Source organism: Stenella coeruleoalba (genome assembly GCF_951394435.1).
Source record: "Stenella coeruleoalba genome assembly, chromosome: 10".
Classification (NCBI taxonomy): domain Eukaryota; kingdom Metazoa; phylum Chordata; class Mammalia; order Artiodactyla; family Delphinidae; genus Stenella; species Stenella coeruleoalba.
Window position 1 is genome coordinate 102,200,957 of NC_137156.1, and position 26,166 is coordinate 102,227,122.

General features: G+C 58.1%; 1 protein-coding gene across 3 annotated transcripts in view; it reads right to left on the reverse strand.

The window, feature by feature from the left end:
- Nucleotides 1-222: 222 nt before the first annotated feature.
- Nucleotides 223-26,166, reverse strand: part of HDAC11 (histone deacetylase 11) — a 28,483-nt gene continuing 2,539 nt past the window's right edge. Inside the window, exons 3-12 of one of the 3 annotated variants that reach the window (XR_013830304.1) lie at nucleotides 24,863-24,963; nucleotides 22,612-22,656; nucleotides 19,615-19,731; nucleotides 18,584-18,626; nucleotides 18,250-18,326; nucleotides 17,168-17,230; nucleotides 16,812-16,908; nucleotides 15,803-15,981; nucleotides 1,684-1,860; nucleotides 223-296 (exon numbers count right to left, since the gene is read on the reverse strand). Coding sequence is in view for 2 of the 3 variants with exons in the window: in XM_079935187.1 (XP_079791313.1) it covers nucleotides 15,415-15,630; nucleotides 15,803-15,981; nucleotides 16,812-16,908; nucleotides 17,168-17,230; nucleotides 18,250-18,326; nucleotides 18,584-18,626; nucleotides 19,615-19,731; nucleotides 22,612-22,656; nucleotides 24,863-24,963 (938 nt within the window). In the remaining variant the exon portion in view is untranslated. Of the gene's footprint in view, nucleotides 297-1,683; nucleotides 1,861-13,959; nucleotides 15,631-15,802; nucleotides 15,982-16,811; nucleotides 16,909-17,167; nucleotides 17,231-18,249; nucleotides 18,327-18,583; nucleotides 18,627-19,614; nucleotides 19,732-22,611; nucleotides 22,657-24,862; nucleotides 24,964-26,166 lie in introns of those variants that run through there. The other 2 variants (XM_079935187.1, XM_079935188.1) reach the window with 2 other exon arrangements.

Here is a 26,166-nt window from a genome sequence, read left to right on the forward strand (position 1 = left end):
CCGCGACAGTGAGAGGCCCGCGCACCGCGATGAAGAGTGGCCCCCACTCGCTGCAACTAGAGAAAGCCCTCACACACAAACGAAGACCCAACACAGCCAAAAATAAATTAATTAATTAATTTAAAAGAAAGAAAAAGAAAAAGAGCTCCATTTTGGGCTTCCCTGGTGGTGCAGTAGTTGGGGATCCGCCTGCCGACGCAGGGGGCTTAGGTTCGTGCCCTGGTCCGGGAAAATCCCACATGCCGCGGAGCGGCTGGGCCCGTGAGCCATGGCCGCTGAGCCTGCGCTTCCGGAGCCTGTGCTACCACAAAAAAAAAAAAAAGAGCTCCATTTTGCAAAACAAAAGAAATTAATAAGAAAAGTGGCATTGTTTTGCACTTTTGCAAATCTCTTTAATGTTTGGCTTAATTGAAGATAGCTGGATTCTGCATTCAGTTTACTGTGACATGTGATTCTGGTTGGACGTCGTGAGGAATACCTGACCTCACACAGATAATGTAGTAAGCAAAGGAAGGAGTATTCTAATAGCCTTTTCAGATTGCTGTGAATAATTGTCTTTGCTTTCACACCAAAACTCAACAAATGGTAATTTCTTAAACTTCAGTTGCTACATGGAATCTGAAAACATATGAATGAACTTTTCATACTTGGTTACACAAAAATCCATTTGTCTACCTTGCACTTTGAATGGGTCTTTTATTTACACAGGATTTTGTATTAATAACAACCTGCATTAGTCATTTGAGAAATACAGGTTTCCTGGTCTTCCTAATGTTTACATATTTCATTAACTAGCTACTAAACTTCACATGTGTTGATAACACTGCCTATCTCATCAGAAAAGCCTTAAAGTTTTGGCTTCTAGTGCACATGGAAGTTTTCCCATATTCTAAGTTTCTAGCTCAAATTTTATCACTGGCAACAATTACTGTCAGCTGCTCCCCTTGAAGTGACAGCTCTCTTCACTTTCGAGAATATGTCTGTCAGATGCCCAAGTCTGGATAACCCGTGCTTTTCTTTCAGTTTTCCTTTCCATAAAAAGGCAAGTGGTCGAGCTAGCGCCTCAAATAGTCATACACGTGCTTTTTCCTGAGACAACCATCATACTTGGGGCTGCTTTCTGTGTGCTTCCCATGTCTTCACACAGAATAGGAAAAAGACGCGTGCTCAAGAGCAATACAGTCAGTTACGTCCTCGCTTTAGCAAGGACACAGCGCAAGGGCATGGTGGTGAAGAGTCCAAAGACCACTACTGCAGCTGTGCTGTGGCCCTGATCCATGCTGGACCTGCCATTTTTTGCATCATCAGTGCAAGTATCAGCAAGAGAAAAGGGCAAATAATATCTTAGGATTATTAGGAAGGTAGTTTTGACCTTGCGGATCTTCTAAGAGAGTCGTGGGGATGGCCAGGGCTGTGCGGACCACACTTTGAGAACCTCTGCGTTAGCATGGACTCTTAGCCCCTCCACCGGTGCCTGGCACTTAGGCAGTGCTCCCTAACATACCACAGAGGAGGCTGATGTCTCCTTAAGACGCAGGATTGACCATCACGGCTTCTCCTCACTGCCCAGAGGGACCCATGGCCACGACTCTGCTGCATAGACATTCAGACATTTTTCTATGGGTTTCAATATATGTATAACACACACCCCTAGTAAATAAGTAATATTAATTCAACACATACTTCCTGAGCACTGACTCTGTGCCCGTCACTGCTCCAGGCACTGGGGACGCAGCAATCGACAAGTCAGATTCTCCGCTCTCATGGACCTAACGGCTTAGTGGAAGAGACCACTGGACAAGACAGTGTGTCCGACGGTGACTCAGGCAGCAGGAGAAATGCAGGAAGAGCTGGCACCTGCTGGAGGGTGAATATTTAGCAGGGAGTCAGGCTCCTCTGAGAAGGTAACATGTAAGCAAAAAACCAAATAAAATGATGGAGTAAGCTGCGTGCATATTCAGGGAAAGAATGCACGTGCAAAGGCCCTGAGGCGGGAATATGCCGGCTTCCTGTATTAGCCAACAGTACACGGGTTCATTCAACACCCCTGAGATATTTACAAAGTAGACTGCCAGGCACTGTTCTAGACCCTCATGGAGCCAGACACAGAGAGAGGAGAGAGACAGTAAAAAAGAATAAATGAACAAATAAATAGGTAACATGTCCGAAAGCGGTAGGTAAAAAAAAATACATCGGGGAAGGACAAGGACAGACTGGTTGCTGTTTTTAAAACAGAAGCTAGGGACGGCCTCCCCGAGGACGTGACATGAGGAAGAAGAGGAGAGCCTTGCTGGCTTCATTCCCATTTCACAGACAGGGAAACTGACCTGCCAGAGGCACAACCACCCAAGGGCACGCAGCTGTACAAGAAGGAGGCAGGAGGGGACCCAGGGGTCCCAGAGCAGAGCCCCCTCTTGCTGCCTCAAGCCAGCGGGGCCCAGAGCTCAGGGTGGGGCTGCAGGGGGGCTGGGCAGCTCTCACTACCAGGCTCACACTGCCCCAATCACTTCACGAGCACCCAGTGAGAACGCGCAATTGTTACCCACATTATATAGGCAAGGAAACTGAGGCTCAGAGAAGACATCTCACACTTGGGGCTACGGGCACACTGACTCTAAAACCATGATTTTTTTTTTACAATTTTCAATACAAAACACTTCATTATTTAATACTGACGTATTCCTATATGCCATTCCAGGTCCGACCACAGTGTAACAGGGGCCAGCCCTTTGGGCCTTGTTACGGCCCAATAACATTCCGCTGTGTGGACAGACCACATTTACTGTACACGTTCATCCACAGATGGACATTTGAGCTGCTTCCACTTTGGGGCACACATTTATTTGCACGAAACTGTAAACCATAGTGCCCGTCCACACCCACGTGAAGGCAGAATACTTCCCCACATTGTCATAAATAAAACAGTCCAGGGCTGAGGATTCAAAGTGAGAAATTTCACACCACAATAGACAAAGCACTTTGCTATCCTTTAGGATTTGCTTCATGACTTTTTACTACCTCAAATTTCCAGCAGAAGTAGACAGCACGGTGTAACAGCCACGGCAGGTGCCCACCGCGAGGCTCCCTGAGTTCCCGACCCCAGGACGAGTCTGCCCTCACCCCGAGACCACCACAGCCCAGGGTCCTGCGGGGCTGTCAGGAAGGGGTGCTGGCACTGGGCCTGCTAGGGGATCGTCCAACTGGTGGCCACCCAGGTGTCCCTGGTCACACTGCCAGCTTCCCCCAATTGAAGATTTTGGCCTGGGCTCAGGCAGCGTTATCTCTGGGTGGATACCTTCCCTGTGGAGCCGTCTGGGCAGGATGGAATGCTCAGAGGGCGGGGCCTCCCTGAGGGGGCCCCAGCACTGTCCCCACCTGGGCAGCTGGCCACCGTCCCCTGCCTCATCTTTCCCTGCCCCTGACCTCGTAATCCCCTCCATCCATCCAAGGACAGCCTGGCTGGAGCTGGAGTTGGGGAAACAGAGGCCCAGAAGGGTCAGGGAAATCTCCCCACATCTCTGGGGGCACACTCCTCAGAGAGCTCCTCCCTGGGGTGCCGCAGAGGGACGGCCGCTCTGTCTCAGCCTGGCGCTGCCCGGGGTGGGGAGGGGAGATGGGGGTCAGGTGGGACGGGGCTTCCGCAGCGCCCCAGGGCGTGGGGTGAAGACGCACCTGCAGGAGGGAGCCAGCCTCAGCCTGAGCCTGTGGGTACCTGTGGGGGCAGCTGGGCATCCCTTTGGTCACACACGGTGACCACCGTGGTCTCACTCTGGGGCCTCACTTCCCTCTGGTGGTGCTTAAGTCTTCACAGGGTTTTCTAAACGGTCCAGCCCTGGTGCAGGACCCCAGCACACTGAGGTCAGGGCGTCAGAGAAAGGTCACCCCCAGCCCACCCCAAGGCCTGGAGTCATGGGTGAGGGGGGAAAGACACTCAAGGTCAAGTTCAGTGGGGGCACTGTGATCCAGCTTCCCCACCGAGGAGGCTGCCCTTCCAAGACCAGCCTTGGGGAAGGGAAGCACCAGCTCTGAGGACGACCAGGGCGGCTGTGTCTAGTGATGCTAGGACACGCGGGCATGGGAAGCCGTGCCCCCCACCAAGCCTGAGCACGCCTGCTGTGTCTGCTGAAGGGTCACCTTCTTGCAACACACTCAGAGGCATTCTGAGGTCTACAGCTGCTCTGCGGGGCCACACAGGCTGGGTCCGCTGGGCCCTGCCAGCCCACCCAGGGATGGAGATCTGACCCCAGGAGTCCTGGCCCCAGGCCTGGAAGCCTGGTCCCGGCTCCCTGGCTCCGCACGCCATCTGCCAAGCCCTGCTAGACGTCCTCCCCTCACTCTCAGCAGCTCCCCTTCCCCGCCTCCCCAGGCCACGTGTCCAGCTGCCACAGGGAGCTCCCCGAGTCAGCCCTGTTCCAAGCATCCTTTGGGGAGATATTTGCTCACAGCCTGCAGGCTTCCCCAGCTCCCCTTTCCAGCCCTCAGTGGGGAGCACTGCTGTTTGCTCTAGACCCTGGCCAGAAGCCCCTGGCGCTGAACCTGGCGGGCAGTGCCCACTCTCCGTCCCAGGCCCAAGAGAGCTTGGCAGACCCCTACCCTCCCGTTCCTGGGATGGACCCAAGTTCCCACGGGCAGAGAATCTGTCTCTGGGTGGGCGTCGTCCGAGAGAGGCAGCCGAGGGCTGGCCTGGAGGTTCCCAGGGCCATGGGAACCAGAGCCGGTGCCCACACTACCCACATCTGCATCCTCAGCTCCCCGGACAGAGAAGGGGGGATGGAGGTGGCCAGAGGCACAGAGCACCAAGTGCTTGCGGGCTGTTGGTACACACGAGGGCCAAGTTGCACACGTTGGGGGCATTACTTCCCCGCTTTGTGGAAGAGGAGTGGGGACTCAGAGAGGAGAAGGGTACTGGCCAAGGTCACACGGCCGGGAAGCAGCCCAGGCAGGATTAGCACCATGGCCCTGTCTCCTCAATGCTCCTCAGGCCGGCCTCTCCCTGCCTGGGGCCCGGGCCTTCCTGACCAGGGAGGGAGGGGACAGCAGCCTCTCTCCCATCAGCAGGTAGGGCTGTGGGCCCTGTCCTGACCACGACCCTGGGGCCTGAGTGCCCACTTAGTAGCTGTCTCCCTGCTGGGTCATGTTCATCAGGTCCTATAACTGGGCTCCTGCCTCCATTTTCCTGCTGCCCCAAAGGCTGGGCCCTGCTGCCCCTGCTGGTTCCAGCAGGCAATAACAAGAACCCACATGGGCCCAGCCCATCCCCAGGATCCACCTGGCCCGGGACAAGCTCCCCAGGCCAATGTTATAAATCTCCCCCCAGCTTCCCGAGGGCCCCTGTCCCATTCTGGGCAACGTGGTCCTTCCACAGCCCAGGAGCTGCCACTCAGCCCAGATCCAGATGGGTCAGGGTGGGAGGAGGGGGTGGTGAAGGAGTGCAGGCAGGGACTCTGGGGGAGGTGCCCCACCCCTGGAGGCGCACCTGGGCATCTTCTCCCTAAAAGGGCAACGGCCATTTCTGCCTCTCACATGCCATCAGGAGGTGGCTCCCGGGGCCCTGCCCCGCCCGCTGCGCCCCGTCCGCCGTCCCCCAGGCCTGGAGTGGGAAGGGCACGTGGAGACCCACAGCTCCATCCCCTAGTTTTCGGGTGGAAGCAGGGAATGGAGGGCCAGAGAGCACCAGGCCTACCGCTGGCTACCCAGGGCATGACGCGGTCAGCCAGGGGCTGTCCCAGGCCAAGGAGCCGGGGAAGCCAAGGGGCAGGGGGGCTGCCAGGGGCTGATGACTGCCGTCTCCTCCAAACAACAGCGTGGGACGGCGGCCAGGCGGGTGGGGACAGCTTGTTCTCACAGCCGGGCCCAAGGGATGTGACTGACCACATCTCAGCTATGCTGGACCTCACATCTGCTCGGCAGCAGCCCTGTCCCCACCGCAGCCTCGGTTTTTAATTCTGCGCAAAGGGGGCCGGGACATGGCAATATCCGGGGCCATAAGTCCACCGTTTCTACGGCCAAAGGAGCTGTCCCCTGCCTCTCGGGGCAGCTCCCAGGCTAAAAGAAGGAAGAAGGAAGACAGAAGGGGAAGGAGAGCAGGAGGGGGGAAGGGGCTTCCACCTACCCCGTGTCTATTGGCTCACAGCTTCCCTACGCACCGGGTCCACTGAGGCTCGAGGCCAGACAGACCTACTTCACCGTAACAGTAGAACCCACAAGAACGATGACTTACAATCATAATAATCACGGCAACGCAATTCTGGAGTATTCATTCTGTGCCAGGCATTATTCTAAGTGCTTTGCGTGGGCCGACAGCAAGGCTGAGAGGTAGGCGCTGATGTCATCCCCATTTTACGGATGAAATTGAGACCAAGGACGTTAAGTCACTCACCCAAGGTCAGAGGAAAGTGCCAACCAGCACCATCCACTTCACCCCTGTGGATGGAGAGGGTGAAGCTGCGCTCCTCCCGTGCCCGCCAGCGTCTCACCCCGAGCCCCCCAGCTTGGCTGCCAGCAGCTCCTTGGAAGCTCCAGGTGGAAAAACAATTGTGGTGTTGGCCCGGGGCTGCCGGAAGGGCCCAGGGCTCCCTCCTCCATGCCCCACAGATGCCAAGCTGCCCTGACGGAGAGACCTGCGAAGGGCCTGGGCAGGGGCTGGGGATGGGCAAGTGATGGGGCACTTGCTCAGGATTCAGAGGGGGGGTTGGGCTCCCCCCGCAGACGTGGGATGGGGAGGTGGTCTCTAGGCTTGCCTGGCAAAGACTGCTCCTGGCCTGTCCCCACGCCCAGCCTGCAGGGCGCAGACCAGCCTGACGGGCACCAGCCGGTCCCCCTCGCCGCCGGAACACAGATGGAGTGCTTACGGAGCACCTACTGCGTGCCAGCTGGCCCTGTTCCGGGGATGGTGCTGGGGGGCAGACCCCATCCCTGAGCGCTTACTGTCCGGCGGGGAGCACAGAGAGCGGAAGCAGAAAGGGCCCGACTGCTTCCCACACCCTGCGAAGTTCCATCTGATGGATAAGGAAACTGAGGCTCCACACAGTGAAGCGACTTGCCACCACGCCCTGTGCCAGCCCGTGCGCTGAGCACCCTCTAGGTGCCAGGGTGCTCCCATGCCCACCTGACCCCCCCGACGACCCAGCAGGTGGGTGTCAGCTTTCCGTCTCTTTTGAGAAGTGGCAACTACGGCTCCGAAGCAGGGAGCGCTTGCCTGGAGTCATCTAGCTGGAAAAGGCCACGCCAAGACGCCACCCCAGGTGGTCCGACACCAGAGCCCCCAGCCTTCCCCAAACCTTTCCTGGAAGCTCCCGGCATTTCAAGTCGTGAGCTCTCCTGAGCCGGGCAGAGTGGGGTCAGGGCGCTGGCCTCTGGGCAGACCCTCCTGTGCAGGGGACAGCTGGGGGCTGGACCTCGGCCAACACCATCCTTTCACAATGATACGTTATTTATCTAGCTTAAGCCACACACACATGTGCCCTCTCCAGATAATTTTGGTCTATCCTTTTAAGCAACAACACAGTTATACTTAACCATTCAAGAGGAAGTGAAGCCCACACAATGTCTCCTCTGTGCTCCTAAAGAAAAACAACCGCGCCGACCATGTTCAGGCCACAGCACAGCAGAGCAAGAAACTAGGTGCTTGTGGAGAGAGGGGTGGTTACTCACGCCTACATAAAAGGCACCAAACTGATACTTTGTTGATGCTGTTCTTGTGTCTGCTTTTAATGGTTGTTCTGTTTCCTCTCTTATTGTTGGACTGTTACTTCCAGAAGCACCTAGGGTTTGCTTGGAAAGCGGCTAACAAGCTTGATGCGTCTTGCTGGTCAACGACTGGACAGTCAAAGACTCTTAACGACAAAGGGATTCATCACGAGAACAAATGCCACCAAGTCCTGCTCGAGCTCCGGATGCTCTGGGGACTCCAGGACTGAACTCGGGGACGTGACACTGCAAGGCTGCCATCCTGGACAACAGTTCTGTGCCAAGTACAGCAAGGTTCCACTTCCTTGAGACACTTTACTGCCACCTGCTGGAAAACTGTCCTGATAAATACACACATCTACCCCGATTACTGTGCGAACAGGACACTTCAGAGTTGTGCCGTGCGCAACTTGCACAGCTGTCCATGGCAGCCCTATCTTGACGCCACCAGGATTCCCTCTTTCTCCATCATGTTTTATCTTTTTCTCCCTCCATTTCACTCTCTTGTACCTTAGACAGGCTTTATCTTTGTGATTGAAGTAGGGCTGCTCTGTAACTCGTTAGACAAGGTCCCTTCCCTTCCTGCCCCCAAATTTAAAAATCTAGGTAAAGACTCTGGTCCAGCTTGAGTCACACTGCATCACTGAACCATCCCCATGGTCAGGGGAAGGGGACGGGTATCAGTCAGGACCGTCAAGGTTGTGCTGTGCAACACGCCGTGGAAACCCTCAGTTCATTTCTCGCTCACACTGAATGTCTGCCCCCGTCTGCCTGGGGGCTCTGCTCACCGGGGGCTTTCAGAAACCCAGACTAACAGGTGCCACGGCTCAGAATGTGCTCCCGCCATTGCTGCAGCCAAGGGGAGGCACTCGGAGAATCGCCCCCTGGCTGGGGAAGCTTCCCCCCCGGGAGACACACAAGCACTGAGCTCACACTTCTTGAAGCAAGTCCGTGGACACATCCGAGTTCCGAGGGCGGGGAGGTGCAGCCCTCTAGGGTGATTGACCTTGAATCACATTCTACTCTTGGGGCAGCGGGGGCTGGGCTGAGGGGGGCAGGGGACCGTGCCTGTTACAGGCTGGGACTGAGGGGTGGGAATTCCTCCAGGAAGGGAGGAGGGTGCCAGCGGCTCTAAACAATTGTTCAGAGCAGCAGCTAAGCGTGAGCCAGGCCAGGCGGGAGGGCCGTGTGTGAGCGAGGCCGCCGAGCGGCCACACCAGCCTCCGGACGCGGCCGCAGCAGGAGCCCCGACGGACCCACAGGGACCAGCACCCCGGGAAGAAGAGCACGAGGGGCCCGGCCTGGACTCCACATGGATGTTTTAGATGAGGAGCCTCTGTATTCGTTTCTCCTCTGGTTCTAGGGATGGCTGTGGGTGGGCGGAGGTGCCAGGTGAGTCAGGAATGATTATCGACATCCCTCAGAGCTGTAGACCCCATTCGACAGAGGCTACTGGCGCTTGGATTGGTTAAGGAACTTTCTTGGGTTCATGGAGCTGATTGGGAAACTGGTGCTGACTAGGTACCCACCACATGCCAGGCTAGTGTGCCCCCCTCCAGGAGCTCCTGTCTCTGCTGCACGGGCGAGGAAGCACAGAGGCCAGGGGCACATAACACAGCCAGGCACCCCCCTCCAAGGTCTTAGCCCCCCACGGCATCTCAGGACTCCCGGGGAAGGAGCCGCAGCCTTTAAAAGGATGATGGGTCCTCACGTGATCGAGGATCTCGGGGAACCAGATGGGCGTTTGCCGGCCTGTGTTCTCGGCACATTCCTGAGCTCCGAAAGGAGAAATAAAAGTGTTGCCTTGTCTGCAAACTGAAGAGACAGCAATATTGTGGTGTAACTAGGACCAGATGGGCTCCAGGAATTTCCAAAGGCCTTTTAACATATTAGACAAAATAGCCTCCCAGCCACACACCATAACTCCGTCTGGCCGCCTGGGTATCGGTTACCGCGACGACTGGCGGGCTGCAAGCACTGGCTCGGGGGTCCCAGCAGGGAGGAGTCTCTGGCCGGGCCCTGCCCACTCCTCCTGGCCCCGCGGGAGCGCCCCTCGGATGTGACCCTTCCCTGGACCTCCAAGGCTTGCCAGGGAACCTGCCAAGAATCTCACGCTCAGAGTCAGAAAGGGGTGGGAAGTCCCAGCAGCCACCTAGCTGGATCCCTGACCACCCCTCGCTAGCACACCCCCTGGGAGGGGAGGTCATGGCCAGGGGGCACCCAAAGGTGGGGTACCTGCAGCATGCTGGGCCCAGCCTCTGGGGTGGGCAGGGGCCATATCCGGGTGGAGACCCACCCTCCCTGCGCCCCTTTCCTCCTCCACAGACACAGTTGTGTTGAGAACAAAGCGGTTGAACACACGCTCGTGCGTGAACCGTGCCGTGAACCCAGAAGCTGCATTGTGTCCCGGCTCTGAGAACACCCGTCTCGTTCCCACCTGAATGACATCATTAGCTAACGTTAACTAAGCACCTGTGCTGATGCCAGGGCACCGCACGGGGGGAAGATCGGGGCTCAGGGAGGTGACTGCCTTCCTCAGGGCCGCACAGGTGGCGGAAAAGCCAGGATCCGACCACCATGTACACCGCCTCCCGATGGATGAGCTCCCACATGCGGCGAGGTCCCCGTCTCTCCGGGTCTCCATTTCTGTCTGTGCAGCGAGAGGGTGGGGAGCAAGCCAGAAGGATGCATCCCACACTCACGCTTTGGACACTAATTCTGCCCTCAAGTGACCCAGAGAGTATAGGCCAGCACACTTCCGTCACCTCACACAGGCCTCTGCAGAGGGAGGGCCAGCTTCCGAGCGGGGACACACCTGCCCAGGGTCACTCGCAGGCCAGTGGCAGAGCAGGTTCAAACCAAGGCTGGCCAACCCCAAAGTCCACGTCCTTTCTCCAGAGGCCCCCCGCCGTCCCGGCAGAGCTCAGGACTCCCACTTGCCCTGTCAACCGTGCCTTGACCCTGGTGGCAACAAGGGGTGCAGAGGAAAACGCCCGGGGTGGTGGCGGAAGCGATGCTTGGCCCGCCATGGGAGGAAGCCAGGAGGCGGGCTCTGGTACCAGTTGGCCGCCAGGGGTGTCAGGCTCCTTAATAGCCCTCCCTGGGCCTCACTTTCCCCATTGATAAATTGACGGTGGTGACCACCAGCAGCGAGCCAGGATCCCAGCGGGCCCTCCACGAGGACAGCCTGCCCTCTCCTGCAGTGCGTCCCACCCACCATCCAGCTGCCATGCACGAGGTGGCCTCTGGGTGCCATGTGCACGAGAGGTGAACAGGTGGCCCCGGGGCAGGACGCGGAAGCCGCCTGAGCAGACAGCCACTTAAAACCGTCACATGTACCTCAGCCTGGCCCTGACACCACACTGCAGGACCCAGGAGGGATGCCTTCCCTTTGGGGTCCGCTGTCTCATCTGGACATCGGGGTCTGACACCTGCCTCTCCCAGGCGTGAACCAGGGAACAGCTGAGAGGTCCAGGTGGGCAGGGGGACACCATGCCCCCCAAGATACTCTCATTCCAAACCTTTGCCAGAAGGTCTGGTTGTGGGAAAAGGGCACTCGTTCTAGTCAGGTGGCCTTGGGTCCCTTCCCTGGCCTTTCCATTGCCTGACTGTGTGACCTTGGACAAGTCACTTGACGTCTCTGAGTCTCGATCTCATCATCTGTAAAATGGTAATGATGACGATGATGGGTAACTTGTACTAAGTGTATGCTCCATGCTGGGACTGCGCTAAGCACTTTAGAAATATTAACTCGTTTAATTCTCATGACAGTCGTCCCCATTTGGGGTATCATCCCACTTTACAGATGAGTATATTAAGGCACGGAGAGGTCGAGTCACCCAGCTAGCAACGGCAGGAGGTAGGACGCAAGGCCAGTCCAGTGAGGCATGGATTAACCACTGCCCCCCGCAGCCTGGCTAACAATCACGGGACGACATCGCTCCCAGGGTGGCACCGAGCTTCCCCGTGTTGGCCCTGGGCTACGAGCGGAGCATCTCCAGCCAGTGTTGGCTGAGCTAAATGAAACCAACTCAAGGGCAGGCGGCCCTGGAGGAGTTCCTGGCCCTAAACCCCAAGCATTTGGCCGAGGAGCCAGGGAGGTGTCCTACGTCTCCTTCAGCTCTGCCCAGGAGTCCTGCTAGGCTGGGGGGCCCTGCCAACGCCCCCGCCTTTGTTTATGCGCCAGGCATCAGGCTGGGTACATTCGTTCCTGCCTCTGCCCCCACCAGCCTCAGGAGGGGGTAGGTGGGGGGACACTGCTGCCCCAGTGCTGCCTGACAGCCCGCCACCGGCCCCCGGCAGAGAACAGGGCTAGGGCTCCGCGAGGGCACCCCCTTCCCCTAGGTGCGAGGGCACCCCCTTCCCCTAGGCCTAGCAGGCTCCCGCCAGCGCCAGGCACGGTGCGGGGTCTGGGGGGGGGAGGAGAGGGACGGCAGCGATCACACAGCACTCACGTGGTGCCAGGTTCTGAGCTGCCTCCGGGGTCACCCGACACCCCTGCTCAGCCCTGCAGGCTCAGGATGTGACCCACCAGGAGGGCTGAGGAAGGAGGCTCCGAGAGGCTGTCACTCGCCCAAGGCCCCACACCCAGGCCCAGGCCCTGCAGGGCTCCCCACGTGGCGGGCTTGGGGTCCCAGGTCTGCCCACTCCCCAGCATGCTCCCCAGCACATGGTGGGGGGAAGGGGCCTCATTTGAGCTCAGACATTCAGGAGGCTCTGGAGCCGTCTGTTGCAGAAATCCCACGCCCGCCAGGACCTGGCTGGCCCACACGGGCTCCTTTTTGGAGGTTCTCCCCGGAGCACGTGTCTGACCCCAGAGCTCCCGGCCCGGCCCCAGTCTCATCCTGGGCTGCCCCACCCGCCCGGACAGCCAGGGTTTGGAATGTGCCCCCTGGGTTTTGATAACTTGGAGAATAATTTGCAAAGAGGACAAAGTGCACAGACCTTAAGAACAGATTCTGAACACCTCACCGGAACTGGCCTTGGCTCTTCTCTCTGCCCTTCAGGAGAATCACCCTCATTGCTAACACCCCCTGGGCACTCGCGGCGTCCTAGGTGTTTACTCCTGGGCCCACCCTCCAGGTGACTACGGTGTCCTTAAAGGCCCAGAATACAGAGGAGGAAAGAGCTGCGGGTTCTGGAACCAAGGCCTCGGCTGGAACCCTGCTCCTCCGCCTGCTAGCTGTGTGCTCTGAGCAAGGAACCAAGCCCCCGTGCCTCGCTGTCTGCCTCTGGAAAACAGAGAGGACGGGGCCGTGCCAACCTTCATCCCCCTCACACCTAGCACAGGGCCCACCACCCCGATGTCTTCATCTCCTGCCCTTGCCCCGGCGCTGACCCTTGTGGAAGCGCCCATTCCCCACCCAGGCTGTGCCACTAACCCTGGGGGTGCCCTGGTCACCCTGCCAGGCTGAGGACAAGGTCCTGCTCCCCAGCGGCCCCCACCCAGCCCATCCGCACCTGTGCTCCCAGCCCAGGCCTGGAAGACCCCACACACACACACACCACCCCACCAGGGCCCCCAGCTGCCTCCTACACTGGGCAGAGCCCAGCCCAGCCTGCCCTCCCATCCCCACCCTTCCCCGCCCCTGCACCCCTCTCTGTCTAGAGAGCACCCTTCACCCTTGCCTAACCTGACACAGCTGAGAACACATACTTTGGAAACTGGCAGAGCTGAGGTCAAACTTGGCTCTACCATTCACGAGACATGTGGCCTGAAGCAAACGCCTCGCCGACTCTCAGCGACCTCATCTGTAGAATGGGAATAATGACCTTCTCCATGGGACTCTGTGCATGGGCTAAAACACTAGCGTTTATCAGGCAGCTACCCCACGCCAGGCCTCTTGCCGTGTGAACTTTCAATCTTTATTTCCTTTAATCCTTAGGAGTTATGGATTCTTCACCTCAAGAACACACGGCAAGGCTTCCCTGGTGGCGCAGTGGTTAAGAATCCATCTGCCAATGCAGGGGACACGGGTTCGAGCCCTGGTCTGGGAAGATCCCACATGCCACGGAGCAACTAACCCGGTGCGCCACAACTACTGAGCCTGCGCTCTAGAGTTCACGAGCCACAACTACTGAAGCCCGCGCGCCTAGAGCCGGTGCTCCGCAACAAGAGAAGCCACCGCAATGAGAAGCCCGTGCACCGCAACGAAGAGTAGCCCCTGCTCGCCGCAAGTAGAGAAAGCCCACGCGCAACAACGAAGACCCAAGGCAGCCAAAAATAAAATTAATTAATTTTAAAAAAACACACGGCAGCCAGGTCGGATCAAAAGAGCCTTTATGGTTCTCTGGAGCAGAGGCTCCGTGGTGACAAGCCTGTCGCCGCCTGCCCCACAAGGCTGCAGGCCGTGTCGAGGTGAAGTGGTGTTAGGTGCCTCGAGTCCGATGCAGGGACCAAGGGCAGGGGCGGGGCAGGGACGGGGTGGGGCAGGGCGGGGCGGGTGCGACGTCCAAGCCTAAGGAGTTCAGCCTGTTTGACACTTGGTGATCTTGGAACCCTTCCTGCCCCGCCCCCTCCAGCAGAGGGAGCGGCGAGAGGGGTGTGAGGGAGAAGGTAGGAGAATTCAGGAGACCCCCAGATGGCAATGAGCACAAGTCCCGTGGGGGGGTTGATCAGGGACGGCCCTCTTTCCCTCCCCACCTGCTTTGACCACTAAGAACACACCCAGGCAATGGAGCAGTGGACGCTCCCCCCGACCCACAGCTTCCTGTGGGGTCCTGAGCATCCCCTTCAGAGTAGAGCTGACGACAAGGTCAGGGCCCCCCTGGGCAGTGCACATCAGGGCCTGGCATTTTGGATGAGCCCAGTGGAGGCTGCAGCCCCCGCCGGGGCCCCGCCCCAACCCCCTACGCGTACAACCCTCTGCTCCCCTCCAGCAACGCCAGCCTGGCCTCGCCAGCGCCTCACTCCCCACCTGGGCCTCAGGGCCTGTGGGACCCAGCTTGGCCACCTGTCCCTCCCCGATTACCTGGTCCAGGCCTCACCTTCCTCTGTCCCTCAAGCCTCCAGAGCTAAGGCCTGTCCCTGAGCCAACAGTTCTTTCCCCCAAACCCGGCGCCCTCCCTGGACGGGCAAGATGCTGCTGAAGCAGGGGTTTGGGGCTCCTCAGGCCTCCCCTCCCCTCCCCACCAGGGAGGGGCTCTCGGACAGCAGGTCCAGACCTCGCTTTATTGAAGGAGAAGCCAGATGGGAAAACCCACCTGCATCCCCTTCCCTGCCACCCCCTCACATCCAGGACCAGGGCCCCTGCCTGCTGGCTGGGAACCCAGGGACCCCCGACGCCTGGCTCCAGCCCCCTCTCAGGTCTCCCACCCCTGAAGGGAGGAGGAGAGGGTGCAGAAGAGGAGGGAGGGGGCCCAACTGTGGAAGAGATGGAAGCTTCCTTGGTCTGAAACGGTCGCACTGTTTTGAAAACCAGAACACCCCACCCCTGGGGGCCCTCCCTGCGCCTGGGAGCTTCAACTGCCCTCCTCCCTCCTGGGAGAACTGCCGCCTGGTCAGGCCGTGACCGTGACCGTGTGGGTCTTTCTGGGACTCAGGCCCTGCCCTCTGCCCCCACCCGCAGAACGGCCCGGAGACCGCGACACCCAGTGCGGAGAGTGCAGCTGCGCGCGAGGTCCCCCCCCCTCATTTGGAAAAGGAGAAGCACTGAGGGGCAGGTGGGCGGGCGGGCGGGCGGGCGGGTGGGCGGCAGGCAGGGAGCCACTCAGAGGGCAGTGTCGTCAGGGCACCTCCAGGGGCAGCAGGGGTGTGTCTGAGTTCTGTGCTGAGACGTTGGCTGGCTGGGGCCCGATGAGCCCCTGGCCATACAAATTAAGGATGGAGTCGGCAATGATGCGGGCTGTACGCTTCTGGTACCCGCCCGAGGTCACCATGAGGATGGGCACCTGGTGGCCTCGGACCAGCCGGAACACCAGCTCATCCCGCTTCACGACACCCTGGTGTGGGGGATGGGGAAGGCTGGAAAGTCCTGCTGCAGGTCTAACCCTGCTCCAGACCGCTGCTGCTTTTGCCCTTCCCCTCTGGCTTCAAGAGAAGCACCACTGCTGCCCACCTGCCCTGCCGCTGCTGTGTCCCTGGACCCTCCCCTGCCCCAGGGTCAGGAGGTACCTGCGGACTGATGGACAGCCCCCCGAGGCGGTCCCCCTCAAGGACGTCAGTGCCTGCGTTGTACACCACCACGTCGGGCTGATGCTCCTGGAGGGCTTTCTCCAGGTTCCTCTCCACCTTCCTCAGGTACTCATCATCCTCCGTGCCCCACTCCAGCTCCACCTTCCGCCTGATGGCCTCTGCGAGGGAGACAGCAGTAGCCCCAATGTGCAGGGGTGGGAAACTGAGGCTGGGGAGGGCGAGGACGGCCCATTTCCCCATCTGACTCCCCAGTGCTCGACCTCTTATTCACCCAAAACTAGGCTAAAAAAAGAGCACACAAGCGGCAAGGGGGACCCAAAGGAAAGCAGGGGGATCACAGATGAAACACTGCCTTGGGGATTCAGGGACCCACGTCAGGTGTCTGAGCCCACTGTCTCCGTAAGTCCTTGCCTGGACACCCCATGTGCCCTTAGGTCCAAATCCAGAACATCTGACATTCAGTTCAGAAACGGGTCCCTGGGGCGGCAAAGCGGCTGAGGTACGCACAGCAGCTCCGCCGGCTCTTACTGCGCAAATGTCCCTTCCCCACAGGGTGGGCAGGTCCCTGTGTTTCCAAAGCTCATCTGAGAGTCTCTACCTTTTAATTAATCCACCTGCATTTACTTAGTAACTATTATATTTGAACTAATTTCTGCCGTCTTATTTTATATGTATTTTTCCTTCTTTTTTCTTTTTGTCCTTCCCTGTTTTTGACCAGACAGCTGCATACCTAGTAGAAAAGGCTACTTTAGTCTTCTGGTGGTTACCCCAAAAGAAGGACTCACAGTGTTTATTGGGCAGGTTTATGTGGTCTTGGGTGGGTCAAGTGACCTTTTTAGGTCTCCGTTTCCTCGTCAGTCTCCCCCTCGCAGGGATGCCGAGGATAAATAAATGAAGGGGCCTCTGCAGGTCCCAGCATGTAGGAAAGGCCCCAGAGAGAGCCCCATCCAAGCAAGAGGCCCTGGGGCTGAGGGACAGGGCAGCTTACGCTTGGCAAAGCGGTCCCCGGGGTAGATGTGGCGGTTGTAGACGTCCATGATGTACACGCGCTTGTCGCCCATGAAGTCCCGCTCGTGCCCGTTGCCCTGTGGGGAACACACGGAAGCCACTCACAGGCAGGTGCCCCGGGAAAGGCACCCCCAACCACACCCCAGGAAACACCCCACGTGCCTGGGTGCGGGCGTGCCTGGGTGTGGGCGGCAGAGGCCCAGCCTGGGGCTTGGGGGATGCTCCTGGGGGAGCAGAGCCCACAGCACGGTGGTGCGCGTCAGAGGCAGCTGGGGAGTGCGGGGAGGTGGCCCGGGGGGCGGGCCTGTGGGACCCCGGGCCCCACCAGGCACTCACCTGATGGGCATCGAGATCAACGATGGTGGCTCTGGAGACACCCTCCACTCGCTCAAACAGAAACTGCCCAGGGCGGGAGAGGGGAGAGGTAAGGACCACACAGGCCAGAGGACACAGCCCTGTAGAGGCTCCCAGTTAGCGAGGGGGTGGGCCGAAGCCTGTACATGCTTATGGGAGATCAGGCCACCAGGCAGAGCCCTCGGGAGCTGTGTGGCTCTGGAGAAGCCTGTGTGTGTATTCAGGGAAGGCTCCCTGGAGGGGCACGTGCTGTGCCCTGAAGGGCCAGAGGTGAGGAGGTTAAGAGAGTTGGCCCTCCGCGACAGCTCAGGATTCCCGGGGAAATGCTGGGGTGCAGAGCGGGGAACCCCCCTCGAGGCTGTGCCTGGAACTTCATTCTGCCATCTCCACCTTCCTACAGGGCCCAGCCCTAAAGCCTCCTCCTCTGAGAAGCCCTCCTTCCCCTCCCCCACCCTCCAAGAAGGTCTCCTTGCGTCCCCCTCTCCGAATGCCCAGGGTCTGCTGACTTGTCCCTCCTCCCCGTGGCGACAGGAGCCACGGGGCCCATGCCAACCCCGAGCACGAGGCCACGCGCGGGTGCTGAGGCAGCACTGCGGTCTGACCGACGTGGAGACCGCTGCCAGCTCTCCCCTTCCGGCTGTGCCCTCGCCCCTCTGGGCCCGTTTCCTCATCTCCTCCTCTGTAAAACGTGAGGATGCAGGGGCGAGCCCTGGAGGATGGAGGCGGCCACAGGGCCGGGCCCGCGGTAAATGCTAGCCGTTGTCACCACCATCAGGGTCATTATTTCTATCTCACCCTTCTCATAATTTAATATTGACATGGAAACTGTTCCCCTCCGGTCCCCTGCCACTGTTGAAGGCTGTCACCTCTGGACCGTCTCAGGCAACACGAAAAAGCAAGTGTCGCATCTGGGTTTGGGTCCCAGCCCGGCTGAGGGACCCGGGCGAGCTCCCGCCCCTTCTGGGCCTCAGCTGTCTTCTCTACAATGCGGGGTGAGCACACCAGATTGGGGGATTCCAGGGAGGCTCTCGGAGGTGACCCCCCCCACATGCTCTCGGGCACACCTTGATGGCGAGCGTGATGTCTGCGTAGGCGCAGAAGCCCCCGCCCCGGTCGCTGGAGCAGTGGTGGAAGCCGCCGCCTGCGAGGACAGCCGAGGTGTTGCCAGGGCCAGGCTCAAGGCCCAGACGCCCCCCTCCCACCTTCCTCCCAGGGCCCCCCTCCCCGCTCAGCTCCCAGGGACGGCTCCGGGCTCCAGGCTGCCTAAGTCAGCTGACCCCACGTGGGCATGTCACCATCCCTGGGTCAGGAGGCAGCTTTGCCATCGCGGCCACCCCTGTCCACAGTGGCACCAGAGCTGCTGCCCCCAGGACCCAGGCCAGGCCACGGGGCACTCACCTATGTTGATAGCCCAGCCTCGCTCCACGGCCAGCTTCCCCGCCTTTGGAAACAAGCACAGGATGAGGGGTGCGGGCGGCCAATTCCTGCACTTACTTATTCATTGAATCACTCATCCCATAAACACCATTTCCAGCCAGCTCCAAGGTGGGGATGAGCTGGGAGGTGGGGTACAGGAAGCACCCACCCATCCCCAGCAAACCCCGAACTGGCTGGCTTATGAGACATGCGGTGCGTAAGCCCCTGTGCAATTTGGTGAGGAGACTGGAGGAAATCAAAGTTCAGTTCTTAGGATGGAACGTGAGCTGACAAGGGTTCTCAAGCAGCTTTTAAAGGGAAAATGGACAAATTTTTGTTCCTGGAAATACTGTCGCCTTATTACTGAAATCCTATAGGAAATCATAATTTTGGGGTGGGCAGTAATATTCTAATAAACTTTCAAAATGCACAAATTTGCAAAGCTGAAAAGAAAACTATAGGGGTCAACAGGTATTAATCCCTGTCTGGGTTGGATCATTGTACATTCAAATCATTTCAGCTCCTCTACCTCCAATCAACTCAGCAGTCTGTGGTGAATTTTAGAGAAAACTACACACAGAATGTGAAACCCAGTTTTGCTGCAACTGTTTGTGACTGTCACACCCACGATGGGGGGGAGGGGCACCATCCATCGCTGACGTCATAGGGGTTTGTTTCCATCTGAAATTTGAGTAGCTCGGAGTCACAGTTTTAGGACATACTCTCCAGGGGGTGGGATACATCTTATACACCAGCAAATACGGTAACTCTAACAGGTGGTCTTGGGGGCAGAACAGTGAATTCTAATGTCCCAGCCAGGCAGGAGAGGCTTTGGAAGAAAGAGTTCTTGTTGCTGCCTTGAGGAATATTTAGGATTTTGCTCAACTACTCAGCAGCACGAGGCATTCTAGATGGAGAGCCCAGGGTGGGCAAAGACCCAGGGTGGGAAGGAGCCTGGGGTGGAGGGCCCAGCCCAGCCGCTGCTCCCCGCCCCAAACCAGCTCCCCACCTACCATTATGGTTCCTCCCGTCTGGGTCCGGAGGGGCTTCAGCACCTTCCTCTGTACCAGGAAGTTGGGCAGGAAGATGACAGGGGGGATTTCTGTGATGGTTGCGACAGCAAAGGACCACTGTGGAAAGAGATGTGGGCCATTGGCCTCCCTCTGCCCGGTGAGCCCAGAGGCAGCAGCGGGGAAGCAGATTCCCCCTGGGCCAGCTTCGGGGTGGCGCGGGGTGGGGGGACTTTGGGCGAGCGCAGCTCCTTGGGTGAGAAATGGGAGCTCCCACCGTGGCTGAGCTCTGGGCTCAGTACAGAGATGCTCACAACCGCACTCTCCTTAAAGCTAAGTCAGCCCTCGGTCCTCGTGCTCCAAGGCCCTCGGCTGCCCTCTTGTGCCCAGAAGGAGAGCTGCAGGGGACTCCAGGTCACCACGGAGCCCACCCAGAACTGGCCCAGCCCGCCCACTGCACAGAGGGGCACTGAGGCCCCGGAGAGGCGGGGGGCTGGGGGGAGGATCTTTCCTTCCAAGGTCACAGGGAGTCACTGACGGAGCCAGGACTGGACGCCCAGGGCTCCTGCTGTCCAGGCACAGCACAGCCTCCCCATCCACCGGGAATCAGTCATCCCTTCAAATGGGGCTGGATGTCCTCATCCTCCACTGCTGAGGCAGGAGGGTCTGGAGCACCGAGAAGGCGTCTGCACCAAGATAAGGACACAGGCCTTCCCTATAACCTCCCGAGCCCTGGGCAAGCATCCATGCACCCCGCTCCTAGACCATCTCCTGCCTGCCTGGGAACGCCCGAGGTCCAGACCCTGCTCTCCACTGACCCCAAGCAGGGCCCTGGAGGGGCCCCAGCACTTGGTAGGTATTTACTAAGCGCCTGCTAGGCTGCAGGTCCCAAGATGGCACTGCTCCTGGCCTCACGGACACATAGCAGCCCAGCAGGGAGGCGCTGATATGCAACGCGACAGCCTTGCTGGGGAGAGGGAGAACATGGTCTGGCTGGACAGCTGCGAGACCCATGTGTGTGTGTGTGTGTGTGTTTTCGTGCATGTGTGCAGAGGTGTGCATATGCACATGCATTCATGTGTATGCGTGTGTGGTAAGGGGCAGACCCAGAGAAGGGAAGACAGCCAGCTCCACCCATCTGTCCCGCCAAGCCCATCACCCAGCACCGGTCCGGCACACGTGAGGCAGAGAACCACTGTTCGCTACAAGTGAGCAACGAGCCCGTGAAGGAAAACACTGAGTCGATGCCCCCCTCCCACCCTCGGCAAGCCAGCAGGGGACAGAGAATGAAAGAAGAGGAAGCCATAGCCCCAGACAGAAATTAAGAAAGCAATTTCATTTACAACACCTTCAAAAAGAATAAATTTACCAAGCAGGTATAAGACTCATACACGGAAAACTACAAAACGCCGCTGACAGAACTTAAAGAAGATCTAAATAAGTGGAAAGACATCTTGTGTTCATGGGCTGGAAGACCTAACATTGTAAAGATGTCAGTTCTCTCCTAATTCATCTCCAGACGCACAATTCCTGCCAAAATCCCAATGGCCTTTTTTTTTCTCTGCAGAAATGGAGAAGCTGATCCTGTAACCCCGGGCGTCCTGTTTCCCTGGGACTCTCCGAGACTCGCCCCCCCGGCTGCTCCGTGGCACACACGGGGGCCTGTGTCTCTTCTCCCACAGGCGCCGGGCGCTGTGAGGGTAGCAACAAGGCCCAAGTTGTGCCCAGACTCCCTGGGGCTCCAGCCACAATTTCTGGGACATCCTTGGCATCCTTGGCTTCCTTGGCTTGCAGACCCCACACCCAATCTGAACAAAAGAAAATCCTATTGTTCCAACTTCATAACAAACCCCAAGTTCTGCCACGTACCCCCCCCAGGTCACAGCTACTTCCAGCCTCATCTGAGAGGCCAGGCTCTCTCACCAGGATCATTGCAACCACCTGCTCCCTCCCAGGCTCCCTGCTTTTGTTCTGACAGACTGGTCTCAACCATTCCCATCACAGCTGCCAAGCAATCCTGTTAAAATCTAGGTCAGATCACGTCCCCCTGCTTGAAACACTCCTGGGCTCCCACCTCCTTCAGAGCAAAGCCACAGCGACCACAGGCCCTCTGTGGCCTGGCCCCAATCATTTTCCGACCCCACCCCTTACCGTTTCCCTCCCATTCCTCCCATCCAGTCACTTAGTCCTCGCTGCTGCTGGAACACACTGGAGATACTCCTGCCTCAGGGCCTTTGCACTTGCTGACCCTTCTGCTCGGAATGCCTACCCCCAGATGCCCACCGAGCCCACTCCCTCAGGGCCCTCAGTCCACGGTCACATGGCAGTGAGACCCCCGACCTCCTATTTTGAAGGGCGGTCCTCCCCACCCCCTTTCCTGCTGTCCTTTCCCCAAGGCACTGAGCGCCTTTTAACACACCAACTCCGTCCCATCAAGAGAGGGATTCAGTCTCTTCTGTTCCGCCATCATCCTACACCCAGAGCAGAGCCCGGTCCTCTAAACACTCACTACATAAATGTGTCCCGAGCACTGCCCAGCACAGGGCACACAGGGACTACATGTCGGGTCTGCATCCCACCACCCGGCGCCCCACGGCAAACTGTCACAGGGTCAGCACAAGGCAGGAGCCTGGCCCTGGCCCGACCCAAACCCCACCCTCAGTGGGGCCGACTCTGGGCCTTGCACACAGCAGGCGCTCAATAAACACTTGTTTCCCTGAATGGACGTCATCTGGCAAACATCAGGCCACTGCACCTCGTTCAATGCCCAGTGTATTAAGCATTGAAGGCCACACCAGTGCAGGGCCAGGCATGAGCCCGGAACACGGGTATGGGGCAGTACGGGCATGGCACACACAGGACCGCTGAGGAGAAGCAGCCCTGGGGGTCCTGCAGCAGAGAAAAGAGGAAAGAAACGTCATGGACATCAGGGGCCAGGGGGCTGTTCCCGAGAGCAGCCCCTAGACACCACACAATGCCTGGAATGTGCATGGGTCTCACCTGAGCGTCTGGGGCATCGGACCCCACATCACTCTCCTGTGGCACCTGGAACAAAATCCAAACTCCTCCTGAGGCCTGCAGGGCTTGTGGACCAGGGCTGCTGGCCTCCCTGACCACATCATGTGCCACGTCAGTGTTTCATTCCCTTCAACCTGGCCACTCAAGCAACCCTCTCCCCTTCGGGAGGCCAAGCCCCCTCCCTCTCCAGGCCTGAGACTCTGGACATTCTTCTTTTAAAACTCCACGAGTATCACCTACTCCTCATTCTTTGATCTCTGCTCACACCTCACCTCCTCTGTGAGGCCCTCCCTGACTGCTCAAGCTAAATGAACGTACCTCTGCCTAATTACCCTTTTTTTTCCCTTCATAGCCCTTGGTGCTCTCCGAAATGCTCTTGTACGGTTACTTCTTATTTTCAGTCTTCTTTAATGAAATACAAATCCATGGGAGCAGGGAAACTTGCTTATTCTTTTTTTTCTTTGCACCCAGTACACAGTCAGTATTCGATATAGACGTGCTGCGTGACTGAATACTTCTTCATCTTAGTAGGTCATGTGGAAATCATCATGTTTCTCCTTTTGCTCTGGCTGCCAGGGAGCTCCAAATACATGGCACAACCATAGCATCTTGGTTATGTTGGCGTATCCGAAGTCTCCTCCTGTCCTTGACCTCAATTTTCTATTTGGGGCTCTACTTGTTTGCATTATTGCTTATCACATAGTAAGCTGCCTTCAGGCTTCTGGGGTCCCAAGGCCAGGCATGCAGTCAGTCCCACACCGTTTCCTGAAAAGCCCCTCAAACGGATGGAGCCCTGGAGCCCTGGAGCCCATCCCCCATCCCCAGCGTTATCCTGGCACTGGCTCCAGCCTGGCGCCACTCTGTTCTGGTCTCTCCCTGCCCCCACCCTCACCCTCCGGACTCTGGCAGGCATGTCCTCCTGACCGAGCTGCTGGGCTGTGACCACGCATGTCCGGGCCCTGGGAAACCAGAGCAGCCAAGTGCTGGGCTTCGTGCCAAGGCCTCGCACACCTCGCTCTCCCGGGAGCCAGGTTTCAACCTCTTCCTGGTAATCTTTCATGAGCTCACACTGTCACGGATCCATCTAGAATTCTCACAGCTCAGGCCGGCGTGGAGGAGGACGGAGGGCAGCTGCCGTGGCCTGGAACCCGGAAGACCTGACCGGATGCCCTGCCTGGGGTCTCCCCCGGGCCTGCTGGACTTCCCAGGTGACCTTGAGCAGGTGGGGCCTCTTTCCGGGGCTAGGTGTTTCCACCTATGGGGAAGAAGCCTGGTGACCTCTGGCACCCACTCTAGCTCTGAGTCTAAGATGAGTCCTGCTGGGAAGCCTAGCGGTCAGGGGTCAGGACTCCACGCCCTTGGGGACAGAGAACCTGTGGCATCCCTGACACACCAGGTTCTGATGCCACCCCGAGCCCAGCCTGCCCTCTTCTCCCACACAGGGGACTGACTGAACGCCTCTACCCTCAGAACCACGCTGAGGAGAGCCATGCAGCTCCTCTAGAAGGAGGTCACCACGGGCAGACCCCATGTGCTCTGCAGGTGGGCTTCAAAAACCTTCCAATGAGTTGCTACATTAAGAAATCAGGAACTGTCACTTAACATCTGGATTTCTGGCTTCTCTTTGAAAGCTAGGCCCACGGTGGACGCTGAGTGACGGCCACCAGCTTGGGAAGGGCAGGAGCTCCACTTGTCCCAGACACCACCCACCCCTTGTTTATGTTTCCTGCTGGGCCCTGGGGCGTAAAAACTCGTTTGCAGCCCAACAGTTTCCAACACGTCTTTAGCCGCAGAAGCCCTTGAAACAGCATCTTATACTTTAGCCCGAGGTAAAAGTAGGCCAAAGTGGAATAGCTTTGGTTGAATGGGGACAAGGGACTGGGCCCCCCCCCCCACCCATCATCCCAGCAGGGGTCTTTGAGGCCTGTCCACATAGCACAGACTGAAAGTCACTCATGCAGAAGCCCAAAACCCCAATGAAGGTTCAACCCCCACCAAGTGGCCATCCCTGCTTTCATACTCCCAAGGATGGGGAGCTCACTCTACCCTGGAGTAGCCTAGCCCACCCCTGGCATCTGCCTTTCTAGGACACCTCTCTCCTGTCGGGGATCACAGACTCACATGCTCCCCCTGCACAGGGACAGGAACGGAGCCCCTCGAGGCTGTGCATCCCCAGGCTAAGGGCCCCCTCCTCCAGCCCCTCCTTCTGGCTGGCAGCCCCCAGGCCCTGTACCTTCAGCTCGTTGAGATAGCGTCTCGTGTGCACCACCAGCAGGTCTTCGTCCGAGGCCTCCCGTGCCTCCACCAGCATGCTGTCTGATAGAAGTTTCTCTTCTGAAACCACAAAGCAGGCCCCATGCATCCCTGCCGCCTCCAGGCCGGGCCCAGCCCCAGCCCCTCCCACAGGCTGGCAGCCCTGCCCCAGGACAAGGTGGGCCCTGGTGGCTTGTGGGCGGTCTGAGAACGGGCCACCTCTCAGGCCAGTGGGGACAGCGGCCAGGCCCTCGGGCCAGGGGACATACGACATTGTGCACAGTGATCCTCGTGCTTCCCAGGCCCCTGACAGCCGGGAGGCGAGCTCAAGTGTGACTGGATACCTTTAGAGGCAGGTAGCACACGGCTCATTAACGCTGACTCTCAAGGTGAGAAAAAGCTCTTCTGCTCGATTCTCCCTCCACCTTGGGATGACATCATGGGGGGTTTGGTATACGGGGGGCCTCTCTTTAACACCTGCCTGACCCTTGTTCATCTCCCTTTTTTTAACCCCCCAAAAGGAGCAATCAGTTTCACGGTACGCAGCAACAGTAAGCTGCCTGAGCTGAAATAACACTGTTGTTTTCATTGCATTTATTTTTTACCGTGACCTTCTATTTATGGCAAATGAAACTGGCTTTTTCCATTTAGATGACATGTTTCCTTTTAAAACAGGTTTATTTAAGTTTCTTAAAACGAAGGCTAAGTCAATAAAAACTATGAAGTAAATAATGGAACAGGTGGTATGAGGCGATGGCAAGGGACCAAGAGTGGTTTGCAAATGACTGATGTTTGGGAAAAACCATGTTATTTCATTACCATATACGCATACACCAGACAAGACTTGCTCCCTTTTGCAACAGAAGAAATAAGGCAGAGAGGACGAAGTGCTCTAGGGCACAGTGACAACAGGACCATGATGCTCTGGTTCTAGGGAAGTCGAAGGACAAGGTCAGAATCTAGGGGACCTATGCTAATGTGTCACTCTTAGAAACCAACCCTGGTAGAAACCAACTAGTTCCATACACTTCTCACAAAGAGCTCCACATATAGCAGGTATCCCCCCCAAACACTCCATGGCTCCCCACTGCCTTCCGGCAAGGAACCAGCTGTTTTCTTGGCGGTACCCAAGGCCCTTCACCATGTGGCCCTGGCTCCTTTCCACCCACATGCTCAGTGGAAACTCAGGAAAATGGTCAGCTCCGAGTGAGGGGGACAAGGAACCCTTATGTTGCGTTACTGGGTGACACAGGAGCCCAAGAAGGGGCAATGAACACAGAGACT